General features: G+C 36.7%; 1 protein-coding gene across 1 annotated transcript in view; it reads right to left on the bottom strand.

Moving 5' to 3' along the window:
• Window positions 1-21,850, bottom strand: part of hmcn2 (hemicentin 2) — a 123,107-nt gene that overhangs the window by 6,284 nt on the left and 94,973 nt on the right. Inside the window, exons 32-61 of the mRNA XM_073836610.1 lie at window positions 21,452-21,576; window positions 21,190-21,373; window positions 21,002-21,099; window positions 20,613-20,891; window positions 16,704-16,897; window positions 16,513-16,594; window positions 16,049-16,185; window positions 15,820-15,961; window positions 14,554-14,698; window positions 14,332-14,459; window positions 14,066-14,222; window positions 13,512-13,633; window positions 13,123-13,287; window positions 12,232-12,339; window positions 11,993-12,127; window positions 11,713-11,847; window positions 11,354-11,623; window positions 9,335-9,525; window positions 9,028-9,241; window positions 8,816-8,950; window positions 7,880-8,070; window positions 7,617-7,698; window positions 6,804-6,974; window positions 5,359-5,511; window positions 4,938-5,075; window positions 4,702-4,823; window positions 3,884-4,124; window positions 3,690-3,749; window positions 3,431-3,550; window positions 2,291-2,425 (exon numbers count right to left, since the gene is read on the bottom strand). Coding sequence (XP_073692711.1) covers window positions 2,291-2,425; window positions 3,431-3,550; window positions 3,690-3,749; window positions 3,884-4,124; window positions 4,702-4,823; window positions 4,938-5,075; window positions 5,359-5,511; window positions 6,804-6,974; window positions 7,617-7,698; window positions 7,880-8,070; window positions 8,816-8,950; window positions 9,028-9,241; window positions 9,335-9,525; window positions 11,354-11,623; window positions 11,713-11,847; window positions 11,993-12,127; window positions 12,232-12,339; window positions 13,123-13,287; window positions 13,512-13,633; window positions 14,066-14,222; window positions 14,332-14,459; window positions 14,554-14,698; window positions 15,820-15,961; window positions 16,049-16,185; window positions 16,513-16,594; window positions 16,704-16,897; window positions 20,613-20,891; window positions 21,002-21,099; window positions 21,190-21,373; window positions 21,452-21,576 — 4,559 coding nt within the window. The remainder of the gene's footprint in view (window positions 1-2,290; window positions 2,426-3,430; window positions 3,551-3,689; window positions 3,750-3,883; window positions 4,125-4,701; window positions 4,824-4,937; window positions 5,076-5,358; window positions 5,512-6,803; window positions 6,975-7,616; window positions 7,699-7,879; window positions 8,071-8,815; window positions 8,951-9,027; window positions 9,242-9,334; window positions 9,526-11,353; window positions 11,624-11,712; window positions 11,848-11,992; window positions 12,128-12,231; window positions 12,340-13,122; window positions 13,288-13,511; window positions 13,634-14,065; window positions 14,223-14,331; window positions 14,460-14,553; window positions 14,699-15,819; window positions 15,962-16,048; window positions 16,186-16,512; window positions 16,595-16,703; window positions 16,898-20,612; window positions 20,892-21,001; window positions 21,100-21,189; window positions 21,374-21,451; window positions 21,577-21,850) is intronic.

Raw genomic sequence — 21,850 nt, 5'->3', positions numbered from 1 at the left:
AAGGGTGCCTATATTAGTGGAGGCCACTGTATGTGCTTCTCATAAACAATTAGCAGATATGCATATAAACAGCCTTTAAATTAACAGAGTAGAATAATCATGCCTGACATGCAAGACATGCAAACTTAGAAGAAGTTTTTAAGTTCCTGCCCAACTTGTTAATGAAAACAAGAATATAATCAAAGGAAAATATGGATTTGGGATAACCCCCAAAACCAAAAAAGATGCAAATAAATGCAGTGTGTTTGCCAGCAACAGACATTTTAGCCCTGCTGAAAAAACAATTAAAAAAAATCTGTGATGGTTTTTTAATGATTTTACTGGTTATAATGGGAATTGTGCAGGTTTTAATGGTAACTGTAATGGTGCCTGTTAGTCTCTACTAGTAACTGCTCACCTTCTTTTGGTGGCTTGTTACAAGGAAACCATTTTTTAATGGTTAAAAGTGGATGGTTTGTAATGTTTGTAAAGGTATTTGTAGTGGTAACCATTACAACTTCTGTGATGATTTGCATTTTTTTTTTCAGCAAGGAGGACAGTTTGTGATTTGGTCTTAGTGACTACTCACTAGTTTTAGTGCTAAAATGCTTTGTGAGCAAAAAAATTAGGAGTCCTAAATTTAGGATTGACCCATTATTTTTAAGATTTTTTTTTAGAAATCAACATGTTATGAGATGTTTTGTGAATATGGGCCCTGATCTAATCATCATCCAGTCTGTCTGGAATGACATGAAGAAACAGAACAGACTAAATCCAGAAGAACAGTGGCAACATCTCCAAGATGCTTCAAAAATCCTACCTGCAAAGCGACAGTACCATTAAAAGTTTTAGGCACTTGTGTAAAATGCTGTAACATAGATTTTTTTTAATCAATTAACTTCTATTAACTAAATAAAAATCAACATTTGGTGTGACCATCCTTTGCATTTAAAAGGAAGTGCATTTAGCCCTAGGTGCACTTGCACATTTTTCAGGTAGCTCTGCAGGTAGGTATCTTAAAGGTGCCATAGAATGGAAAACTGTGTTTACCTTGGCATAGTTGAATAATAACAGTTCAGTGCATGGACATGACATACCATGAGTCTCAAACACCACCATTTCTTATATAATTCTGGTGTTTGCAAAAGACCACCGGAAAATAGGTCAATTCCAACATAACACCGACTATTACGCAATAGTCCCGATCATTCGTAGTTACGCCCCAACATTTGCATCACCCAATCATCAGTAACGTCAGTACATCAGTAAAATAACACAAGCTACTGAAGGGACATGGCTAGCTTAATGCTAGCGGTAGCCTGTTACATTGCAGTACAGATGTACATACTGTTACATTGCAGTTAGATTTCACTTACCACATAAAGGGAGAGAGATGACTGCACTGATGATGACGAATGATTTACAGATCCTGAGCATCACTAAAGCATCAAAACTTGTGCGGTAAGTCCTTGTGTCGCTGCAGTATAACGTTACACAGAGCACATGCAATTACTATAGTGAGAGTAAAATGTCGGGGATTCAAAACGACAGATTCAACAAACCGCATATTAAAAGCGGCTAGAGCTCCGTAATTAAATAAATATTTCCTCCATGTGCAAGCTATTGAAATGAGCCGCTCTGTGAAACAGCCAATCAGAGCAGAGCTCACATTAATATTCACGAGCCTTCCAAATAAGCCAATAACAGACCATTTCATTCTAGGGACAAATTCTAGGGTTGTAAATTGACCTGTAAAACCATTTCTGGAATTGTTTTGCCCTTTCCTATGCCACATACCTTCTATGGAGATATCAGAGAACAATTTAAAATATTATTTCAATGCATTCTATGGCACCTTTAAAGGCGTTCTTTGAGGTGTTACCACAGTTCTTCTGGATTTAGTCTGTCTCATTTTGTTCTGTTTCTTTATGTCATTCATTCTGGATGATGATGAGATCAGATCTCTGTGTGGAGCACTGGCTGTTGTTAGACTCCTTGTGCAAACAAAAATCTGACTGGATTATTACAATTAATGGAGAAAATTAATGTTTGGAAATGTAAACTGATATTTTCTACTGACACACTACAGCAAACGATAGAAATAACTGATTTAAAACCATCTTTTAGCTGCTGAAAATACATACAAGTGTTCTAGTAATTTTGCCCACCACTGTAAATTCAGTCTAAAGAGTTTCAATGTGGAAATTTCAATTACTTTTCTAATTGCTGTTGACTTAAGAATTGAATAAAGCTCATAAATTCTCCATCCATAATTCATTGACCACCATATTTTTATAGTGGTCAAACTAACCTTCACAGCTAGTGCCAACCAAACTGGGTTTGAAGCCCAGGCCACACTTGGCTTGACAGCGATATGTCCCAACGGTGTTCACACACTGCTGGTTGGGGTGACACAAGTGGGAGCCTTGGGTGCACTCATCAATATCTGCATCACAACAAAATCACAGTAAGCAACCGCTATGTTTCCAGGAAAAAAGAGACTAGCTTTTCACTGACTTCTAGTTTAATGTGCTAATATCATCTAGGAACATTTTACTTTTATTACAGATGCCATCAAAATACTGTATCTTAATTGTTTCAGGTTCAAGTTATAGGGATTGTTCACCAAAAAATGAAAATAACCCCATAATTTACTCACCCTCAAGCCATCCTAGGGGTATATGACTTTCGTCTTTCAGAAGAATACAATCAGAGTTATATTAAAAATGTCCTGCCTCTTTCAAACTTTATAATGGCAGTGAGTGGCTGTTGAGAGTCAGTAGTCTAATAGAACTCCAATAAAGTGTATCCATCCATCATAAAAAGTGCTCCATACGGCTTCTGGGAGTTAAAAAACCTTCTGAAGTGAAATGATGCATTTGTGTAAAAAACAAACGACTGTCGTACACCTGTTCACAAAAGAGTGGTGTTCCAGTGGATGACGTAGAACGTAGGCGTAGTGTAAGCTCTGGTGAGAATATTCTAGTCTCGCTAGAACCAAGTTTTGTTTACAGCAAAGGAAAACCAGTCTCCTTTTGGTTTATATCAAAATCCTCTGACATTTTTCTTCACAAATCCACGAAAGCTAGAGATTACGCTTTATGAAGTTTTAAATACAAACACAAACACATCGATTCACTTCAGAAAGCCTTTACTATCCCCCCGGTGCTGTGTGGAGCACTTTTTATGTTATTGGACTTCAACGTGAATCTCAACAGCCATTCACTTCCATTATAAAGCTTAGAAGAGCCAGTACATTTTTACTATACCTCCAAATATATTTGTCTGAAAGAAGAAAGTCATATGCACCTAGGATGGCTTGAGGGTGAGTAAAGCATGAGGTAATTTTAATTTTTGGTAAAAAATATTCCTTTAACCTGTACCATTTAAAAAAAAAATTACTTAAAATTCTTACTTAAATTGTAGAAATTATAATTAATATTGATCTGACCTTGGCAGGTGTTCGACTCGGTAGAGATGGTGAATCCAGACGGACATGCGCAGGAGAAACCACCCATGATATTATTACATGAGTGTGAGCAGGGAGAGTCAACAGCACATTCGTCCTCATCTAAAAGATAAAACAACAACAACAAAAAAATATTCCAATCACATTCTACAACAAATTTAGTTTTATTATTGATAGAATGTGGGCTTTCATAGCTAATATGCAGTTGCATATCATTTTTAAAACTGTTTAAAGTACATACCGGCACAGTAAGATGCTGTATCCAATAGAAAACCCTTTGGACATGTCTCTCCATCGCCCTCTACACACAAATGAAACATTGATCATGTATTTTTGAATTAAAATATGGTTTATAAAAAATATTTCTTGTGTATATTGTAATACAAAATTGAACACATTCTAAAATAAAAATGAGAAACTGTCCCAAGGACTGACCTGGTATGAGTAAACTGGCAGTCATCTTAAACTCCAGGCTGAGCGTGAAAAAGCTGTAGGTGCTACTTATTCCTGTTAGTCTAAGGAGCTGCAGCAGGGGCCCCTGACGAATCTCTGGCCCTTCGAAAACCACAGAATGATTGCATCGTAGGGTCAGAGGAGCCCCGTCCCACATGTGATTCTGAGAGGACCATGAATAAAGCTGGCCGGATCCTGTCTGCACATACGACTCATCAAACTCCTAATGAACAGATGAAACAAAAATTAAATACATTTAATTTTTCATTTTTGGATGAACTATCCCTTTGAGAGTATTTCTGTCTAGGTATTTGGTTCTTTTTTATTAACGACTTTTGTATTTATACATTTGTACATGCACTATTCATAAAAAATATGCTTTTTTTACAGCAAGAATGCATAAAATGTATCAAATGTGACTTTAATAATGTTACAAAAAATATTTAATTCTTGGATTCCCAAAAAATATTAAGCAGCACAAATGTTTTAACTTTAAAATAAGAAATCTTTCTTGACCACCATATAAGAATGATTTCTGAAGGATCGTGTAACACTGAAGACTTAAGCAATGACTGCTGAAAATGTATCTTTGCCATCAGAGAAATAAATTACATTTTAAAATATATTAAAATAGAAAAAAGTTATTTTAATTTGTAAACTATTAAAAAATATTACTGTTACTGTATTTTTGATTGAATAAATGCAGCCTTTAAAAACTCTTAGTGACCCCACATTTTTGAACAGTTTTGTGCATAAATGCAAGTCAGACAGTCTTATGCCCATAAACGTGAAAGACCAACCTGTAGATTGAGATTAGAAGTCAAAAGCATTGGAGGAACAAAGCCGTTGATCACAATGTCCACTAGCAGAGCCCCCTCTGCATCCAGACCTCTGGCCACATGAGTCAGCTTTAGGACCTCTCCTGACATTCCAAGGCAGAAGATACATTTAATGGATAGAATCCGAAATGCAGTTTGTATTGTGTCCCATTTACAACTACAGATGTGTTAATTAGGCATGTATGGAAAGCTGTAACCTGTGTCAAACTCCAGCTGAGATTCCTGCCTGAACTGCCCATGAGTGAGAGAGAAGCCATTTTGGGTTTCCGGTGATTGATAGACAGTTGTCCAGTAAATTGGGGCAAATACAGACACAAGTACTCGCAACAAAGGACCTGAAATGCAGGAAGATTTCAAATAATAGATTCAAAACTTATTGTCATAGAACGAACATTGGCAGTTTAAATGTGTTGAAAACTTAAAAGATGCTATTTGCTTGGTATTTAATGATGTCTGTTTAAAAGCACACTGTAGAGGAATCACTATTTATTCTTCATGTTATCAAGGATCAGTTTCTTCTGTTCTTGTCAGCTATAAGTCAACATAGGCTGAGCATGACTGATTGCTTAAGTAAACTCTGGCACATGACCAAGATACACTGTGAAAGTAAACACTCACCAACACTTGGAGGAATGTTCTCTACATGAGCCTCCAGGGTACTGGTGCCATCCTCTTCGTTCTCTGTGATATTGGCTTCCAGGAAGGCCACTCCAAACTCCTTCTCATTAATCATGCCTATCAGACTGCCCCGTGCACGCCGCGGAGACTCGCCTACACAACACAGAAAAAAGACAGTGAGTAAGAGTTCTTGTAGTCTGTACCATCACAGAGAGTCTGAGGCACGTTTTACATGAAAATGAAGAGTTTTTCTGTCTCCTTACATTATGAGGAGTAATGACATATGCTACAATTAGTGCTTCTGAATACCATATTAAAAAACCTTTAAAAAAATCTTAATACCAGATGGAAATGGGATCTAGAAACATGAATTTTCTTTGATAGTTTGCTGTAGTGATGACGTTGTATCATTGTTGATACAATGATTCAACAATGAGGGGGCTCAGGATGTCCAATCATAATGCAATGAAGGCATTGCCTCCTCTCACATGACTTTCCCCCATTCATTCTCAATTACACCCCACCAACCCACCGCACGCTTTAGAGGGTCTGTTAAAACTCAATGGTCTCAGGGAAGGTGAGCGATGTGGACCCCTGCTGCAACTTTACCTGTTTCAGAAAAACAAGTGATTTATACATTTGTGTCATATTTTGTAATATTGGCGTTGTTTTATTTTTGTACTACGATTTTTTTCTCATCCAATATTCTGAGGAGGCACTGCCTCCTTAGCCTCCTCAGAGGAAATGCCACTGCTTAACAAAAAACCCAATAGGATTGGCTTTTGGATTATTGCAGAAAATAAGATCTGTCCAACAAAAGTGTATGTTTCTCAGACTTTTTGGTTGTCATAATAATCTTCACAAATGAACAACATATGAGCATTGAATTTTAAATACAATTGGAAGAGGTAAAATGCTAAATGTAGGCTATAATTAAACATCACTGTCACATGACTTCAGTGTCATCTCCATTCATAGATTACAATTTGAAAAAGTCTTGAGCTTGTGTTAAGGGTGGGGTCTATTGCTACTTCATGCATTCTGAGGTATTTACACTGTTAAAGAGTTGGATTCTTATGCTAAACATGGCCAAAGTTTTAGAAAAAAAGTTTTTCCAGGGCAGCAACAGAGTTACGCAAGTGTGTTTGACTGTTCCTGTCATTTTGGTGACAAATGTTTTATAAACAAGGCCAAGTTTGACATTAGATTGGGCGAAACGGAGTGTGTTATGGCCCCTTTAAACACAGACCTTATTTTGGGCATTTAACCAAAAGCCCATTCAAAAAAAAAAAAAAAACATCAACATTGGAACAATGTAATTAGACATGCTAAAATGCTTACTCGTTTCTTGGTTTTGGCCAACAAAATATGTCATCCCTACAATACTCTATTAGGATTTAAAACTATACGGTTTATTATTGTTCTTTCAATAAACATTGATGCACCTGGACACAAGGAGGCCTGACAATTCCTGGAATCCACATTTGGACCCTCACACGATGGCCCGCCATTGGCTGGTGGTGGGTTGTTACAGAATCTGATTCGTTCCTGGATGCCTTGCCCACAGGAGACACTGCACGGGCCCCACTCCTCCCAGTTTGAGTAGCCCCCTGGGACTGCGAAAACAGTACAGAATGAGAAATTACATTAAATACGTGACCCTGGACCCCAAAACCAGTCGTAAGTAGCAAAAATACATTGTATGGGTTAAAGTTATCGATTTTTCTTTTATGCCAATCATTAGGGTAGTAAGTAAAGATCATGTTCCATGAAGATATTTTGTAACTTTCCTACTGTAAATATATCAAAACTTAATTTTTTATTAGTAATATGCATTGCTAAGAACTTCATTTGGACCACTTTAAAAGGTGATTTATCAATATTTCGATTTTTTCGCACCCTCAAATTCCAGATTTTCAAATAGCTGTATCACGGCCAAATATCATTTATCCTAACAAACCATAAATCAGTGGAAAGCCTATTTATTTAGCTTTCAGATGATCACAAATAGCATTAATACTGTAATAACCTGTAGCAGATCTATACAGGTAAAGCTGGGAAATGTGGAGAGTTTCGGAGAAACTGAAAGCATGCTGTGAAATACTCTAGTGAATGCTAACCAGCCATTTATATGTAAAGCAGCAACATGAACCAATCAGCTTGTGCCAAGTACTTTAATGCTGTGAATAACATCAGTTTGCATGAATGACCCATCAGCCTACACCATATAGAGTTTCATGACAGAACTTGGCATTTACCTTGTACTTTCAGAGATATTGTTCTTTCCGCAGCACCTGCCTCACTTTCAGCAACACATCTGTACTCTCCTGAATCTCCGATCTGGAAAAAAAAAACCACACATTAATCTCTCACACACATTTCTTTCATAAGAGTATGCAGTGGTAAACTGGACGAATAGTCTTTGACACCTAAAGGCTTTAAAATCTTATTCAATCATTTTAACGTTGTACCGAAATACTAAATAAAGTTGTCATTGTTTACTTAGATAAGGACTGGTTACCGTAGCACTGTAAAGAGCCAGAGAGCCATTGCGGAGGGGATGAAACCGCAGGGAGCCAAGTATTGGCTGGCCATCTTTGTGCCATCGCAAGGAAGGGACAGGGTCCCCGCTGACAGCACAGTCCAGCATGGCTGCTCTTCCCTGAGCTACAGTCTGAGAGGTGTGGGCTTCCCCTCTCAGCATGGGTGGTTCTGTAAAGACAGAGTGTACGCCAAAAGTATTAGTTCACTTCCAGAATAAAAATTGCCTCAAATTTCCCCACTCATTCAAGTTTCATTCAATTTGTTCATGTCTTTCTTACTTACTTTTAGAAATTAAGGTTTTTGAGGAAAACATTCCAGGATTTTTCTCCATATAGTGGACTTCAATAGTGGCCAAGGGGGTAAAGGTTCAAATCCTGGAATGTTTTCCTCAAAAACCCTTCTTTTTGACTGAAGAAAGAAAAAATCAACATCTTGGATGACATAATTCTTTAACAGTAGCTAGCTCTTTAAATTAGAAAAAACTTGAATATATTTGATTATACAGCCAGAAGGCATTATCTATAACATTTTTTCTCAAACTTTTTGAGTAATATATTTCCAATGATACATCTTCTGATTTTGTTTTTTTTTGTTTTTTTAAATTTACATATTATGGCCGTCGTCTATAGATAAAAACACGCAATTTGACTTTTCTAGGTCTAAAATTAGGCTACCTCATATATCCAAGTTTTCCAACACTGTGGGAACCCTGGTTCTTAAATTAAATAAAAATGTTAAGGGAGTGAATTAAAACGAGAGATATATTTTTGTCTGGTTTTAAATAAATTATTATTGAAAAGCTGCTGAGGCCCCCTTGTGGTTGAGAAACACTGATCTAGAAGTATTCAAACACTACTACTTAAATAGTTTTTCCACTTTTGAAAGCATTTTCATAGATTGTTGGATGCAATACCTCTGACACGCACGAACGAAAGAGCGCGTATGGATCCTACAGTGTTCTCTGCAATGCAGACGTAGGTGCCACTATCACTTACAGTGACATTGTCAATAATCACCGAACTTCTGCCAGATCCATCAACACCTGCACCTGTGGGCAAAAAACAAGAGCAGTCTTGTTATGCTAAAAAAAGTAATCGAAGGAAAAACTATTAATTCCTCTCATACCTCTATAGGGCCTGTTGTTGGCAGTCCAAGTTATGGTGGGAGGTGGAGTACCCTGAGCATGGCAGGACAGAGTGAGACTTTGACCTTTATTCAATGTCACATCACCAGGTAACTCTTTAAAGGCAGGTCTCATGTTGACAGACAGGCGAATGTCTCGTTGAGCTGTTCCAGCAGTGTTGGTGGCTACACATGTGAAGAGACCTGCATCACCAGGCTGCAAAAGATAAAATAACATCATGATTTTATATGAAGGGTTTTTAAATAGATATTCTGGTCATTTATATCAATTAAAATGCATATTACTGACCTCTGCCCTTTCAATGATCAGTTCTCCTGACCTCAGCAGAGTGAATTTGCCTGGTAGGCTTGACACAGGGACTCCCTGTTTCTCCCAGCTCACCCTGGGCTCTGGAAGACCCTGTGCTGGACATGGCAGCAGTGCTTGAAATCCCTGGATGACAGACATCTCTGACTGACCAGCAGAAATCTGTGGTGGGGCTAAGAAGAGAGGCATATAAAGATATTTATGATTAAAATGTATATTAATGTCTTTCATACAAGTCATTAATAAGTTTAAAATGCTTAAGACCACAGTTTGATAAATGTAATTTAAATGTAATGTAATGCTATTCAAGCATATTTAAATTTTACATAATTATAAAATATAAACATATATTTATCTATTTATTATACAGCAAAAAAAAACTTTTTTACTCAGTTATTTTAGCATATTTTCTATTAAACATATTTAAAACAAGACACATATATCTTATTTATTTTAAAATGAAATATAATATTAAATCCAATAATAATTTGGACAGGATGTTTAGATTTTTAAAAAAATATTTAATTTGTTTATTTTTTTAGCGTAGGGCTTTTAGAATACTAATGCAGTTAAGATTTATTATTTACTGTCCTTGTCATTTTCACTACATTGACAAAATGCCTTTTTTTCTTGTTTTAAGTAGAAATTGTTGTCAAACTTATGATTAAAAAACAGTTTCTTTATCAGTTATTTTTCATATTTCCAGTAAAAAATGCTAAAATGTATTTAAAACAAGGTACATATATCTGTTTAAAGGCTTCTTTATTTTAACATTATATATAAATATATATTTAAATAAAATATATTAAATATAATAATTAATTTTAAGACATCGTATATTATAATAGCATACATTTTAAAGTCATATAATAATTCATGTTAAGACAGTGTAGTTTTCACCACACACTGAAATGTTTTAAGCATATATTTTCCTAAATTTATGCCAAATTATAATTTTTCAAAAGGGTTTTTAGGAATAAATGTTAAGATATATTAATGGAAAATAAGACAAAAACGTAGTGTAGGGCTTTCAGAACACCAAATGTTTCAAAGAAGTTAAGCTTTATTATTATTTTATTATTTTATATATTAATATTATGTTCCAATACTTTTCATCAGTTATTTTTATTATATTTTCCAGTAAAAATATTAAAACATATTTAAAACAAGATACATTTTTTTATTTTAAAATGATACATACAATTAAATTAAATATAATAATAATTAATTTTAAGACAGTGTCAGCACACTGAAATATCTTTAAGCATGTATTTTCTTAAATTTTGCGAAATTATACTTTTTTAATTGGGTGTTTAGGATAGGATGTTAAGGATGTTTTTGTTTTTTTTTGCGTAGGGCTTTTCAGAATACTAAATCCAAGCAGTTAAGATTTATTAATTATTTTATTATTTTTTATAATAATAAATATATAATTATTAAAATATGTGACCCTGGAAACCAGTTGCGCAGGTATATTTGTAGCAATAGCCAAAAATACATTGTATGGGTCAAAATGATCTTTTTTTCTTTTATGCCAAAAATCATTAGGATATTAAGGTCATTTTCCATTCAGATATTTTGTAAACTTCCTATTGTAAAAATATCAAAACTTAATTTTTGATTAGTAATAAGCATTGCTAAGAACTTCATTTGGAACTTTAAAGGCGATTTTATCAATATTTATTTTTTTATTTTTTCTTTGCACCATCAGATTCCAGATTTTCGACCAATCCTAACAAACCATACATCAATGGGAAGGTTATTTATTCAGCTTTCAGATGATGTATATATCTCAATTTGACAAAAATTACCCTTATGACTGGTTTTGTGGTCTAACATTTGTTCAAATACTTGTCGTTGTCACCACATTGACAAAATGTCTTGTTTTCTTGTTCTAAGTATAAATTGATGTTAAACCTAAAAAATAGTGATTTGCCAATGGGGGGTAGGGACCTTATATACACTTAAACATTGATTCTCTTGGTATTATGTGGAACTCACTTTGCAGAATTAGTCTGAGGTCATGACTGGCTCTACCAACGTTGTTTCGGGCTGAGCAGGTGTAGATTCCTGCATCACTGCGTTGAGTGGAAGTAATGTGCAGGGTGCCGTTGGAGAACAGTCTCAGGTGTGCACCCTCCACCACAGGCCTACGCTCCCTGTGCCACGTCACTTCTGGCTTTGGCTGACCGTCTGCAGCACACTCCAGGCTGACCGGCTGGCCAAGAACTGCAATGTACTCCAGACGAGGCACAGACAACACCGGAGGAACTGTCACAGAAATAGTGAGATGAACATGCAACTAAACCTTTAGTTTAACATACTGTACAGGCAGAAATCCTCAGATAAACATGCCATACCTTGTAAAATAAGGTTGGTCCTTCCCATAGCTGTGCCTGCTTCATTCTGTGCTAAACACTGGTATGTTCCAGCATCTCCAAGAGTGACCCGTGAGAACTTCAAAGCTCCATTGGACAGCACTGTCAGTCTATGACCTAAAAAATATCCACAACTATAGTATACTGTACATGCTAGATCATTTATTAATCAAAAAAGTCTTCTACTATAAGAATTTGTGTCACACATTATCTCTGAACCACACGAACCTAATTTCAGTAATTAGGGTACAACCAAACCAACCTGTCGCCACAGGAACGCCTTCTCGCTGCCATGTAATGGTGGGTCTTGGGAATCCTTGTACTTCACAGGGTAGAACCACTGAGTGATGTAACACCACCTGGACTTCCTCTGCCATGGGTCTGATCTCCGGAGGCTCTGGAAACCCAAACCAAACCATATATTTTGCATATAGTAAGTGTGCTTATTATTCATAAGATGACTTCAAGTAACATAATATCACTATTACTTCTATATCTTACCCTGTACAGTAAGAGTAACGTGTTTGTAAGCTGCTCCAACAGAATTGCGGGCAGAGCAGGTGTATTTGCCAGCATGACTAGGTGTTGCAGCCAAGATCTCCAGTGCACCTACAACACAATGAAACAACTGCAATTAAATCTTCTACTACAGCATAGGTTTAGAAATATCAGTAATCGCTGGAGCATCCTTGTTGAAAGAAACAGCATATGCTGGTTAGGTATGTTTTGGATCATGGCAGCTGGTTTATACTGGTCTTTAGTTGGTTATAAGCTGGTCCTGAGCAGAAGCTAGTTTCTTAGGACCTTCTTAAACCAGCTACTATGCTTTAAAACAGTGTTTCTCAACTGGTGGGTCACGACCCAAAAGTGGGTCGCAGGAACATTTTCAGTGGGTCGCGGAGTGTGTGGTCAAAAAAACAACAAAAGTTGAATTTTTTACTTATTTTGCTTATACCGGACTTTTATTTTTAAATGCGCGCGCAACAATACCAGACTTTTATTTTGAAATGCACGCGCGACAACCATACCGTTTGACGTGTGAAATTTCATTTAATTATAGCAACAAATATGTCAAAGCGCAAGTAATATTTCTATAATTTGATACATTTTGTTAAATGACAGCAATAAAATATTGTTTATTTGTAAGTCTTGGTGATTTTCTTATGATTTATCTGTCACTATTTGTGTATGTTAACAAATAAATACAAATTAATTCCTAAAATTATATTATAGTTTCTTAAAAATTTGGGTCGCGGCTTGATGACCATGTAAAAATGTGGGTCCCATGGCCAAACCAGTTGAGAACCATTGCTTTAAAAACATACATAACCAGCAAATGCTGTTTTTTTCAACAGGGATGTAGCTAATGGTGGACGGTTGTGTCAGATTCACCTGTGGGCAGCACACGGTAACTTCCCCCTCGTGCGCCCAGCTGCATCCAGTTCTTGTTCCAGCTGATGACAGGCTCTGGACGGCCCGTGGCGTGACATGGCAACACCACAGGGGACATTTTAACAGCTGTAACACTGCTGACATCATCTTCAATTACAGGAGGAACTGAAAAAAAAAAACAATATGAAAATAATAATTAATAAGGTTAGATCACCTTATGCTACAGCGTATGTACAGTTGCATTTGGACATTGCAATAAATGCCACTTTTTTATTTTTTTCTTATATAAAATTAAAGACACGTTTATGTGCCAAAAGTCTATAAACAGTTTTAGGGCCACACTATATGTATATATGTAATATGTATTTTATATCTCTTATATACAGTACCTTGCAGAATGACCTCTATGACCCTTCGCTCTTCTCCAACCTCATTGGTCACTGTGCACTCAAAGTAGCCCTCATCCTCAACAGACGGTGAGGCAATGATCAGAGAGCCAGACGACATTAACCTTTAAGATAAACACATTTAGTAAAGATACTAATTTTAAAAATTACACCAGCTCATACAAAGTTTCATACAAATCATTCTAATATGCTGATTTATTATTGGAATTATCTATCAACAGTCCAAATATTTTTTGGAACCTGTGATTCTTTTTTCAGGATTCTTTGATTAATAAAAAGTTAAAAAAGAAAGAAAAAAAAAAGAAAGAGTAAAATCTTACTGCATTCAAATTTTTGACCAGTAGTGTATGTTGTTAGAAAAGGTTTCTATTTTAAATAACTGCTATTTTTTTTAATTGTTTATACGTCAAAGAATACTGAAAACAAGTATCACATGTTACAAAATAACATTAAGCAGCACAACTGAATGGCAGTTTAAATATATGCATATATAAACTTTTTTTTTGTCATTTTAAATATCCTATATCACTTCAAACCTGTAAGAGCCAGACTGAAGATCCACATTGAGGGGTGAGCCGTTCCTTTTCCAGCTCACCTGTGGAGCAGGTATGCCTGTGCTCTCACAACTCAACACTGCTCTCTGACCTGTGACCACTGTCACATTAAAGGGGCCAGGGCTGATCGAGGGCCCAACTGAAAGGATAAATGAGCACAGGAAAACCAGAATTAGAAAAACTCATTTAAGAGATTGTTGAAAATGTCTTCATGCCTCTTTAGTGCAACCTTAAGTGTTCTGCAGTACCATAGACTTTAAGGTCCATGCCGCGATGATCTGATCCTGCCTGATTGGATACACTGCAGTAATAACGCCCGGCATCAGACAGCTGCACAGAGGCAATGCGCAAGGAGCCCTCTGACAACAAGGTGAATCTGTGAGCAGACAGAGATTGAATTTAGTTGGTGGCACTTTGATATATTAAACAAGAAATTCAAGTTTACTTGACTGCTTGATGTTCAAACTTGCCTGCCATTGTGAAGTGGGACTGGACCACCATCTTTCCTCCATAAGACAGATGAGGAAGGCCCTCCCTCCACCTCACAAGGCAACACAGCATCCTGATTGACATGTGCTACGATCAGTGCGCTGCCCTCTCTGATGACCGGCGGCACTAAGTGAACATAATCGATTATCAGTTTACCAGTTTATTTCCTTTGAACCCACAACTGATTAATTAAGAATGAACAACATCCTGTTTAGGGCCTGTCCACAAATCATGCCGTTCCAAACTTTAGGACTGACTTTCTTTTGTGCATGTTTCAAATAAATGCTGTTTTTTAAATTTTATATATATATTTATTTATTTATTTATTTATTTATTTATTTATTTTCACATTTTATTGTTGCTGCCTTATGTTAAACTGCTTTAAATTACCTTTTTTTTTCCACATTAATCTACACTACATACACCACAATGGCAAAGCAAAAAACTTTGTAATATTTTGTAATATCTTTGCAAATTTATAAAAAAAAAAAAAAACATTTTTAAATGATTCCATTGCATAAGTATTCATACCCTTATCTGGGACTGCTGAACTTTAGCTCAGGAACATTCATATTGCTTGTAGATGTTACTACACTCTGAGTAAAGTTAACCTGTGTCAAATTCAATTGAATGTGTATGATTTGGAAAGGCACACACGTCTTAATTAAATGTCTATATCAGAGCAACAACCAAGCCCTGGGGGGAAAAAAACTGTCTGTAGAGTTCAGAGACAGGATTACATCAAGGCACAGATCTGGGAAGAGTTCAGAAAAGGTTCATTCATTCATTTCTGCATTCAAGGTTCACAGAAACATGTTACAATTACCCTTAATGGAAAAGGTTTGAAACAACACAACTCCTGGCCTCCTGGCTCAACTGAGCAATTGATATTGAAGGACCTTGGCTAGAGTGTGCTGGTAGCAGCAGGGACTTAAAGCTGTAAAGGTGCTTCAACTAAGTACTGAGTTATGGGTATGAATACTTAGGTAATGTACTTAGTTTTTTTTTTATATATATAAAATTTATGAAGTTGTGACAATTCTGTTTTTGCTTTGCCATTATGGTGCATGGAGTGTTGATTCATGTGGGAAAAAAGTAATTTAAAACAGTTCAACATAAGGCAGCAACATAACAAAACGTGCAAAAAATGGAGGGGTGTGAATACTTTCGCAAGGCACTGCATATGGAGTTCCACTGAGGAAAGTCATATGTTTAGAACGACATGAGTGTGAGTGACACAAACTTACAGAGAATCTCTACAGTGAAGAACAGACTGGTGCTGCCAGCAATGTTGGTGACCACACAACTGTACTGTCCACTATCTTGGGTCCGGACATCTTGAATTTCTAAATACTGTCCACCACCAATGGACTGAATTCGACCTCCCAACTGAGAGAGACAGAAAGGGAGTGTGTGATTGTAATATGATAACATAAATGTTACAAATACATCCAGAAAGTACACTGAGCAACTCACCTGTAGTTTGACATCATCCTTGTACCACTCAATCTCTGGTGGAGGGTCACTGTCAGTTTGACATTCCAGTGTCAAGTGACCTTTGGCTGGAACTGATACAGTTCTGATGTCATTAGAGCCGAGAAGAGTGGGTGGAACTGAAAGCGATCAGACAAAACAAATGATTCACCTGTTATTGACTTGTCTATTTGACTTTATATTTTAAAATGCAATTTATCAGGAATAAATTGCATTTTAAAATATATTAATTATTAAAATATAAATTAAAAAATAAAGTAAATAAAAAATAAATTAAAATATAAAGGCAAAGCTGAGTTTTCAGCAGTCATTACTCCATTCTACAGTGTCACATGATCCTTCAGAAATATGTCAGTTTGGCACTCAAGAAACAGAGAAATGAAAAAAGAACAGCATTTTTCAAATTAAAATCAGCTGTAACATTATAAAAGTCTACATATACTCACGCTGAATGCGCACCCAGTGGTTTCTACCATCCTCTCCTGCTGGGCTACTTGCAAGACAGGTATACAGGCCTGCATCGTCCACCTGTTCCAAAACACACTGCCATAACCACAAAGCCACAAACAAATGCGAAACCTATCTATTACAGACAAGCTAAATACCTTCATTTGAATAAGACCCAAATTCAAAGCACCTGAACTTTGTTGATTCTAAGCAGTTGGCCCTCTCTCTCTATTACTGCCATGCTGTCCTGTAGCGGACGCCCATCTTTCAGCCAGCTGAGGGTAGGAGGGGGAAAACCAGTCGCGATACACTCCAGCTCCAGAACACTGTCCACTGCAATCAGCTGCTCCTCAGGAGATGAAGAGCCAGAGATCTTGGGAGGCTCTAATAGGGCAAATTTAATACTTGCATAAGATATCATGCATTTATACATCCCTAAGAGGAAATGGTAATGAAAAACAATATGAAATAGGAGGACAACTGTGTGTTTTCCTGCAAAACATTTGCATTTTCATGCAAAAGTATTGTGTTCCCCCAACAATTTTTGCATTCTTAAAAAAACACACTGATTTCAATCACAAAAGGTTTGCGAGGCAATGCAAATGCTTCACAGCAAACACAAAGTTTGTCAGGGGAACGCACACGCTTTGCAAGAGAAGGCTTTAAGATCTCATCTCATCTTTTTTTACCACCACAATATCTCTTTAGGAGCTTAAATAACCTTTTCTAATTTCTTTGCTTCTCATCTTTACATTCATATATTATATTGCATATATTAATGCAACCCATACAGTTTCAATGTCAAACTCTAATCCAGTCTCAATGGACACTTCAGTTACAACCTCAGCAGATGCCCAACTCTCTCCATCAAGCAACAATGGCTTCTCTTTTATGCCTCTTTCCACCTCTGAAGTCCAGGATGAACTCTCCAAGCTGAACACAAACAAATCTGCTGGCCTTGATGGTCTTGATCCCATGTTCTTAAAAGCAGCATCCTGCATTATTGCCGCCCCCGTCACAAGACTATTTAACATGTCCCTACAGCTCTCTGAGTTCCCTATTGATTGAAAATCAGCCATAATTTTCCCCTCTTCAAAGGGGGTTCTGAATCTGATCCAAATTGTTATCGCCCAATTTCCATCCTACCATGCCTTGCCAAAGTTCTGGAGAAGCTTGTCCAAAAACAGTTAAATGATTTCCTGGATAAAAATCATATATTATTTGACATGCAATCTGGTTTTCGGACAGGACATGGGTGCATAACAGCCACCACAAAGGTCCTTGATGAGGTAATTACAGCATTAGACAACAAACAGGTCTGTATTGCCACCTTTATAGACCTCGCCAAGGCCTTTGACTCTGTCGACCATAGGATCCTCTTACATAAGCTTTCCAGTATTGGTCTGTCCTCCTCTACCTGTGTTTGGTTTGCCAATTATCTCACCAACCGTGCCCAGCAATTGAAGGTTGAAAACATTATGTCAGACCCACTTAATATCTCTAAAGGTGTGCCTCAAGGCTCCATCCTGGGCCCAACCCTTTTTTCTATCTACATCAATGATATAGCCAGAGCTGCTGGCACCTCCAGGATTCATCTTTATGCAGATGATACCATTTTGTACTCAGTTGGGTCCTCTCCCAATTCTGCGGCTTCCAGTCTTAAACTCAGCTTCACCTCTATAGAGCAGTTCTTTGACAATCTCCACCTCCGTATTAACACCAGTAAGACAAAATGTATCCTTTTTAGCCGAAAACCAGTCACCGTGACTCCACTTACAATCACCTGCATGAACGGTATGGCTCTGGAGTATGTCAAAAAATATAAATATCTAGGTATCTGGTTGGATTCATCCCTGTCATTTATTACACACATCAATAACCTTCAAACAAAAGTTAAAGCTAGACTAGCCTTTCTTTTCCGCAATAAAGCTTCCTTTACTCATGCTACCGAATGCACTCTCGTTAAGATGACAGTACTGCCAATTTTGGACTATGGCGATATTATCTATAGAATGGCACCAAACACAGCCCTAAAAAAACTTGACACACTCTATCATTCAGCCATCCGTTTTGCCACTAATGCACCCTTTCAAACTCATCACTGTGACCTGTATAAACTGGTGGGCTGGCCCTCCCTTCATACCCGGCGGCTCCATCACTGGTTTCTCTTCATATACAAGACAATCCTGGGCAAGACACCTCTCTATTTGTCATCCCTTCTTCATGCTGCTCATAACGCCTATCACACAAGATCAAGTAATTTGATTAAATTTAGTACCCCCCCACTTCTACTATCTTTGGACGTAATGCCTTCCGCTTTGCAGCAGTACACGACTGGAACATACTACAAAATACCCTGAAACTTACATCTCTGATCCCAATCGCCTCCTTTAAGCAAAACCTCCAAAATTACATAGTTGACTCTTGTTCCTGCTGACAATTATGAAACATATTTAAGCACTTTATTCTTTTTTCTTTGTTGTTTACCTTTTTTAATTCAATTGCTTGTTCTATGTGTGTCACGTGTTTGACTATGTATAGTTGTACAGTATGTCCCTATTGATTCCTGTAGCCTCTTGGCCAGGTCATGTTTGTAAATGAGAAGTTGTTCTCAAACAGTTTACCTGGATAAATAAAGGTTAAAAAAAAAAAAAAAATATATATATATATATATATGGAAGCCTGTTCCTGCCACTGAGCAAAAAATTAAAAAAAATATGATTGCAACTTTTTTATCTCACATCTCGCAATTCTGTCTTTTTTTCTCAGAAATTTGTGAAACAATCTCGCAATTGTGACTTTTTTCCTCAGAATTGCGAGATTATGTAAACTCACTGAGAAAAAAGGTAGGATTGTGAGTTATAAAGTCAGAATTCTGTTATATAAACTCGCAATTCTGAGAAATATTTTTTTCCTCAGAATTGTGAGTTTATATCTGGCGATTCTGCTTTTTTTCTCAGAATTCTGTGATATAACCTACCATTGCAAGTTATAAAGTCAGAATTGTGAGATATAAACTTGCTATTCTGAGAAATAAACTCACAATTGACTTTTTTCCTCAGAATTGAGTTTGTTTCTCAGAATTGCAAGTTTATGTAAACTCACTGAGAAAAAAAGTCAGAATTGTGAGTTTATATCTCACAAATCTGACTTCTTTCTCAGAGTTGTGATATGAACTAGCAATTGCGAGTTACAAAGTCAGAATTGCGAGATATAAACTTGCAATTCTAAGAAATAAACTTGTAATTCTCACAATTCTGACTTTCTCACAATTGTTTACATCTCGCAAATTTTTTCTCAGAATTGTAAGATATAAACTTGCAATTCTGAGAAATAAACTCGCAATTGTGTAATGTAAACTCACTGAGAAAAAAGTCAAAATTATGAGTTATAAAATCAGATTATAGTCACAATTCTGACTTTTCTCAGAATTGTGAGTTTATATCTAGCGATTTTACCTTTTTTCTCACAATTGTGAGATATTTACTTGCAGTTGCGAGTTTTAAAGTCAGAATTGTGAGATTCAAACTTGAAATAAATCACAATTGTGTTTATTTCTCAGAATTGCAAGATTATGTAAACTCACTGAGAAAAAAGTCAGAATTATGAGTTATAAAGTCAGAATTGTGTGATATAAACTCGCAATTCTGAGAAATTAAATCACAATTCGAACTTTTTTCTCAGAATTGTGAAATATAAACTAGCAACTGCGAATGACAAAGTCAGAATTGTGAGATATAAACTCGCAATTCTGAGAACATATCAGTCTTTTTTTGCCATCAAAACTGGACTTTATAACTCGCAATTGCACGTTTTATCTCACAATTCTGACTTTGTCACTCGCAGTTGCTAGTTTATATTTTAACAATTCTGAGAAAAAAAGACATTTATATCTCACAATTTTGACTTTATAACTCACGGATACGAGTTTACATCTCGAACATCTGACTTTATAACTCACAATTGCAAGTTTGTATCACAATTTTGGGAAAAAAAGTCTGAATTGCGAGAAAAAAAGTTGTAATAACCTTTTTTAATTTTTTATTCAGTGGCAGAAACGGGTTTCCATATTTATACATTTACTTTCAACTGCAAATACCTAGCACGGTTAGGTTGAAAGTCTTGGTACTGCTTCCTGCCTGGTTGCTCGCCACACAGCTGTAGAGGCCTCCATCACTGGGACCCACATCAGAGAGCAGGAAGCGGGTTTCCTGTCCATCCAGCAGAAGATTACGATGCAGTGAGAGCGGCTGGCCATCTTTTAGCCATGACAGAGTTGGAGGAGGCACACCACGGGCTTCACAGGTCAGTGTTACTGAAGAGCCCTGGACCACAGCCACTTGCTCAGTCGGCTCTGTGCGCTCAACAGCAGGGGGAGCTTATAAGGAGGATGAACAGCAAAGGTTGAAAATGTTGTTTATTTGAGATTATTTGTTAACCAATTCTTCTTTACATAAATGAATCACTTAAACAGTGTTTCTGCTTTACCTTGCACTTGGAGGTCAAAGTTGAGTTCAGCTGATCCAGCTCGGCTACGAGCCACACAAGTGTAGATGCCCGAATCAGACAGCTGTACCGGGGCAATCCTGTGCAGACACAAGGACACAGGACACTTTCGATCTAATGTTACATCTCTAGTATCAGAAATTTTAACATCTTATGTGTGCAAAACTGACCTAAGAAGAGTATCTGCAGAAAGCAGACGGACACGGGGTGACAGGAGTAAAGGATGACCGTCCCTCAGCCAGCTGATTTGAGGTTGAGGAGTCCCAGTGGCTTTGCACTCCAGTGTGACCACACTGTGCTGAGTGGTGTGCACCTCACGGGGGACGCTGGTCTCCCCACTTATCAAGGGAGGAACTAGTGCAAAAAGCATGGAAATTATTGAACAGATTTGTATTGTATGCTAAAAAACTGTAGAAAGAAAGCTGCTCTTACCCAATACAAACAAGGTATAGAGCTTGCTCTCTTGACCAGCAGAGCTGACAGCCAGGCAAGTGTACGTTCCTGAGTCTTCTGGGCTTATATTCAAAAATGTTAGAGTGCTCCCATCTGGAGAGATGCTGTAATGCACATACACATCAGTATTAAGTTGATGCAATTATGAAATATAAACATGCTTTTCTTTGTCAAGCACAAAGTTAAAATATAAATTGAAAAGAACAAAACATAAAAATTGTATTTTTTAATATTATAAATTTAATTATACAGTGGGGTCAAAAATGATTTTTTGTACAATTTAATATAAAAATAAAAAAGTAATATAAGCAAAACTTTTGGGCTAAAAGGTGTAGGAATTAAAAAAATGTAATTAGTTTTCATGAAGATTTTTTTCTG

Source organism: Garra rufa, chromosome 3 (assembly GCF_049309525.1).
Source record: "Garra rufa chromosome 3, GarRuf1.0, whole genome shotgun sequence".
Taxonomy (NCBI): Eukaryota; Metazoa; Chordata; class Actinopteri; order Cypriniformes; family Cyprinidae; genus Garra; species Garra rufa.
The sequence above is the reverse complement of the archived record's forward strand: the minus strand, read 5'-3'. Positions and strand labels throughout refer to the sequence as shown.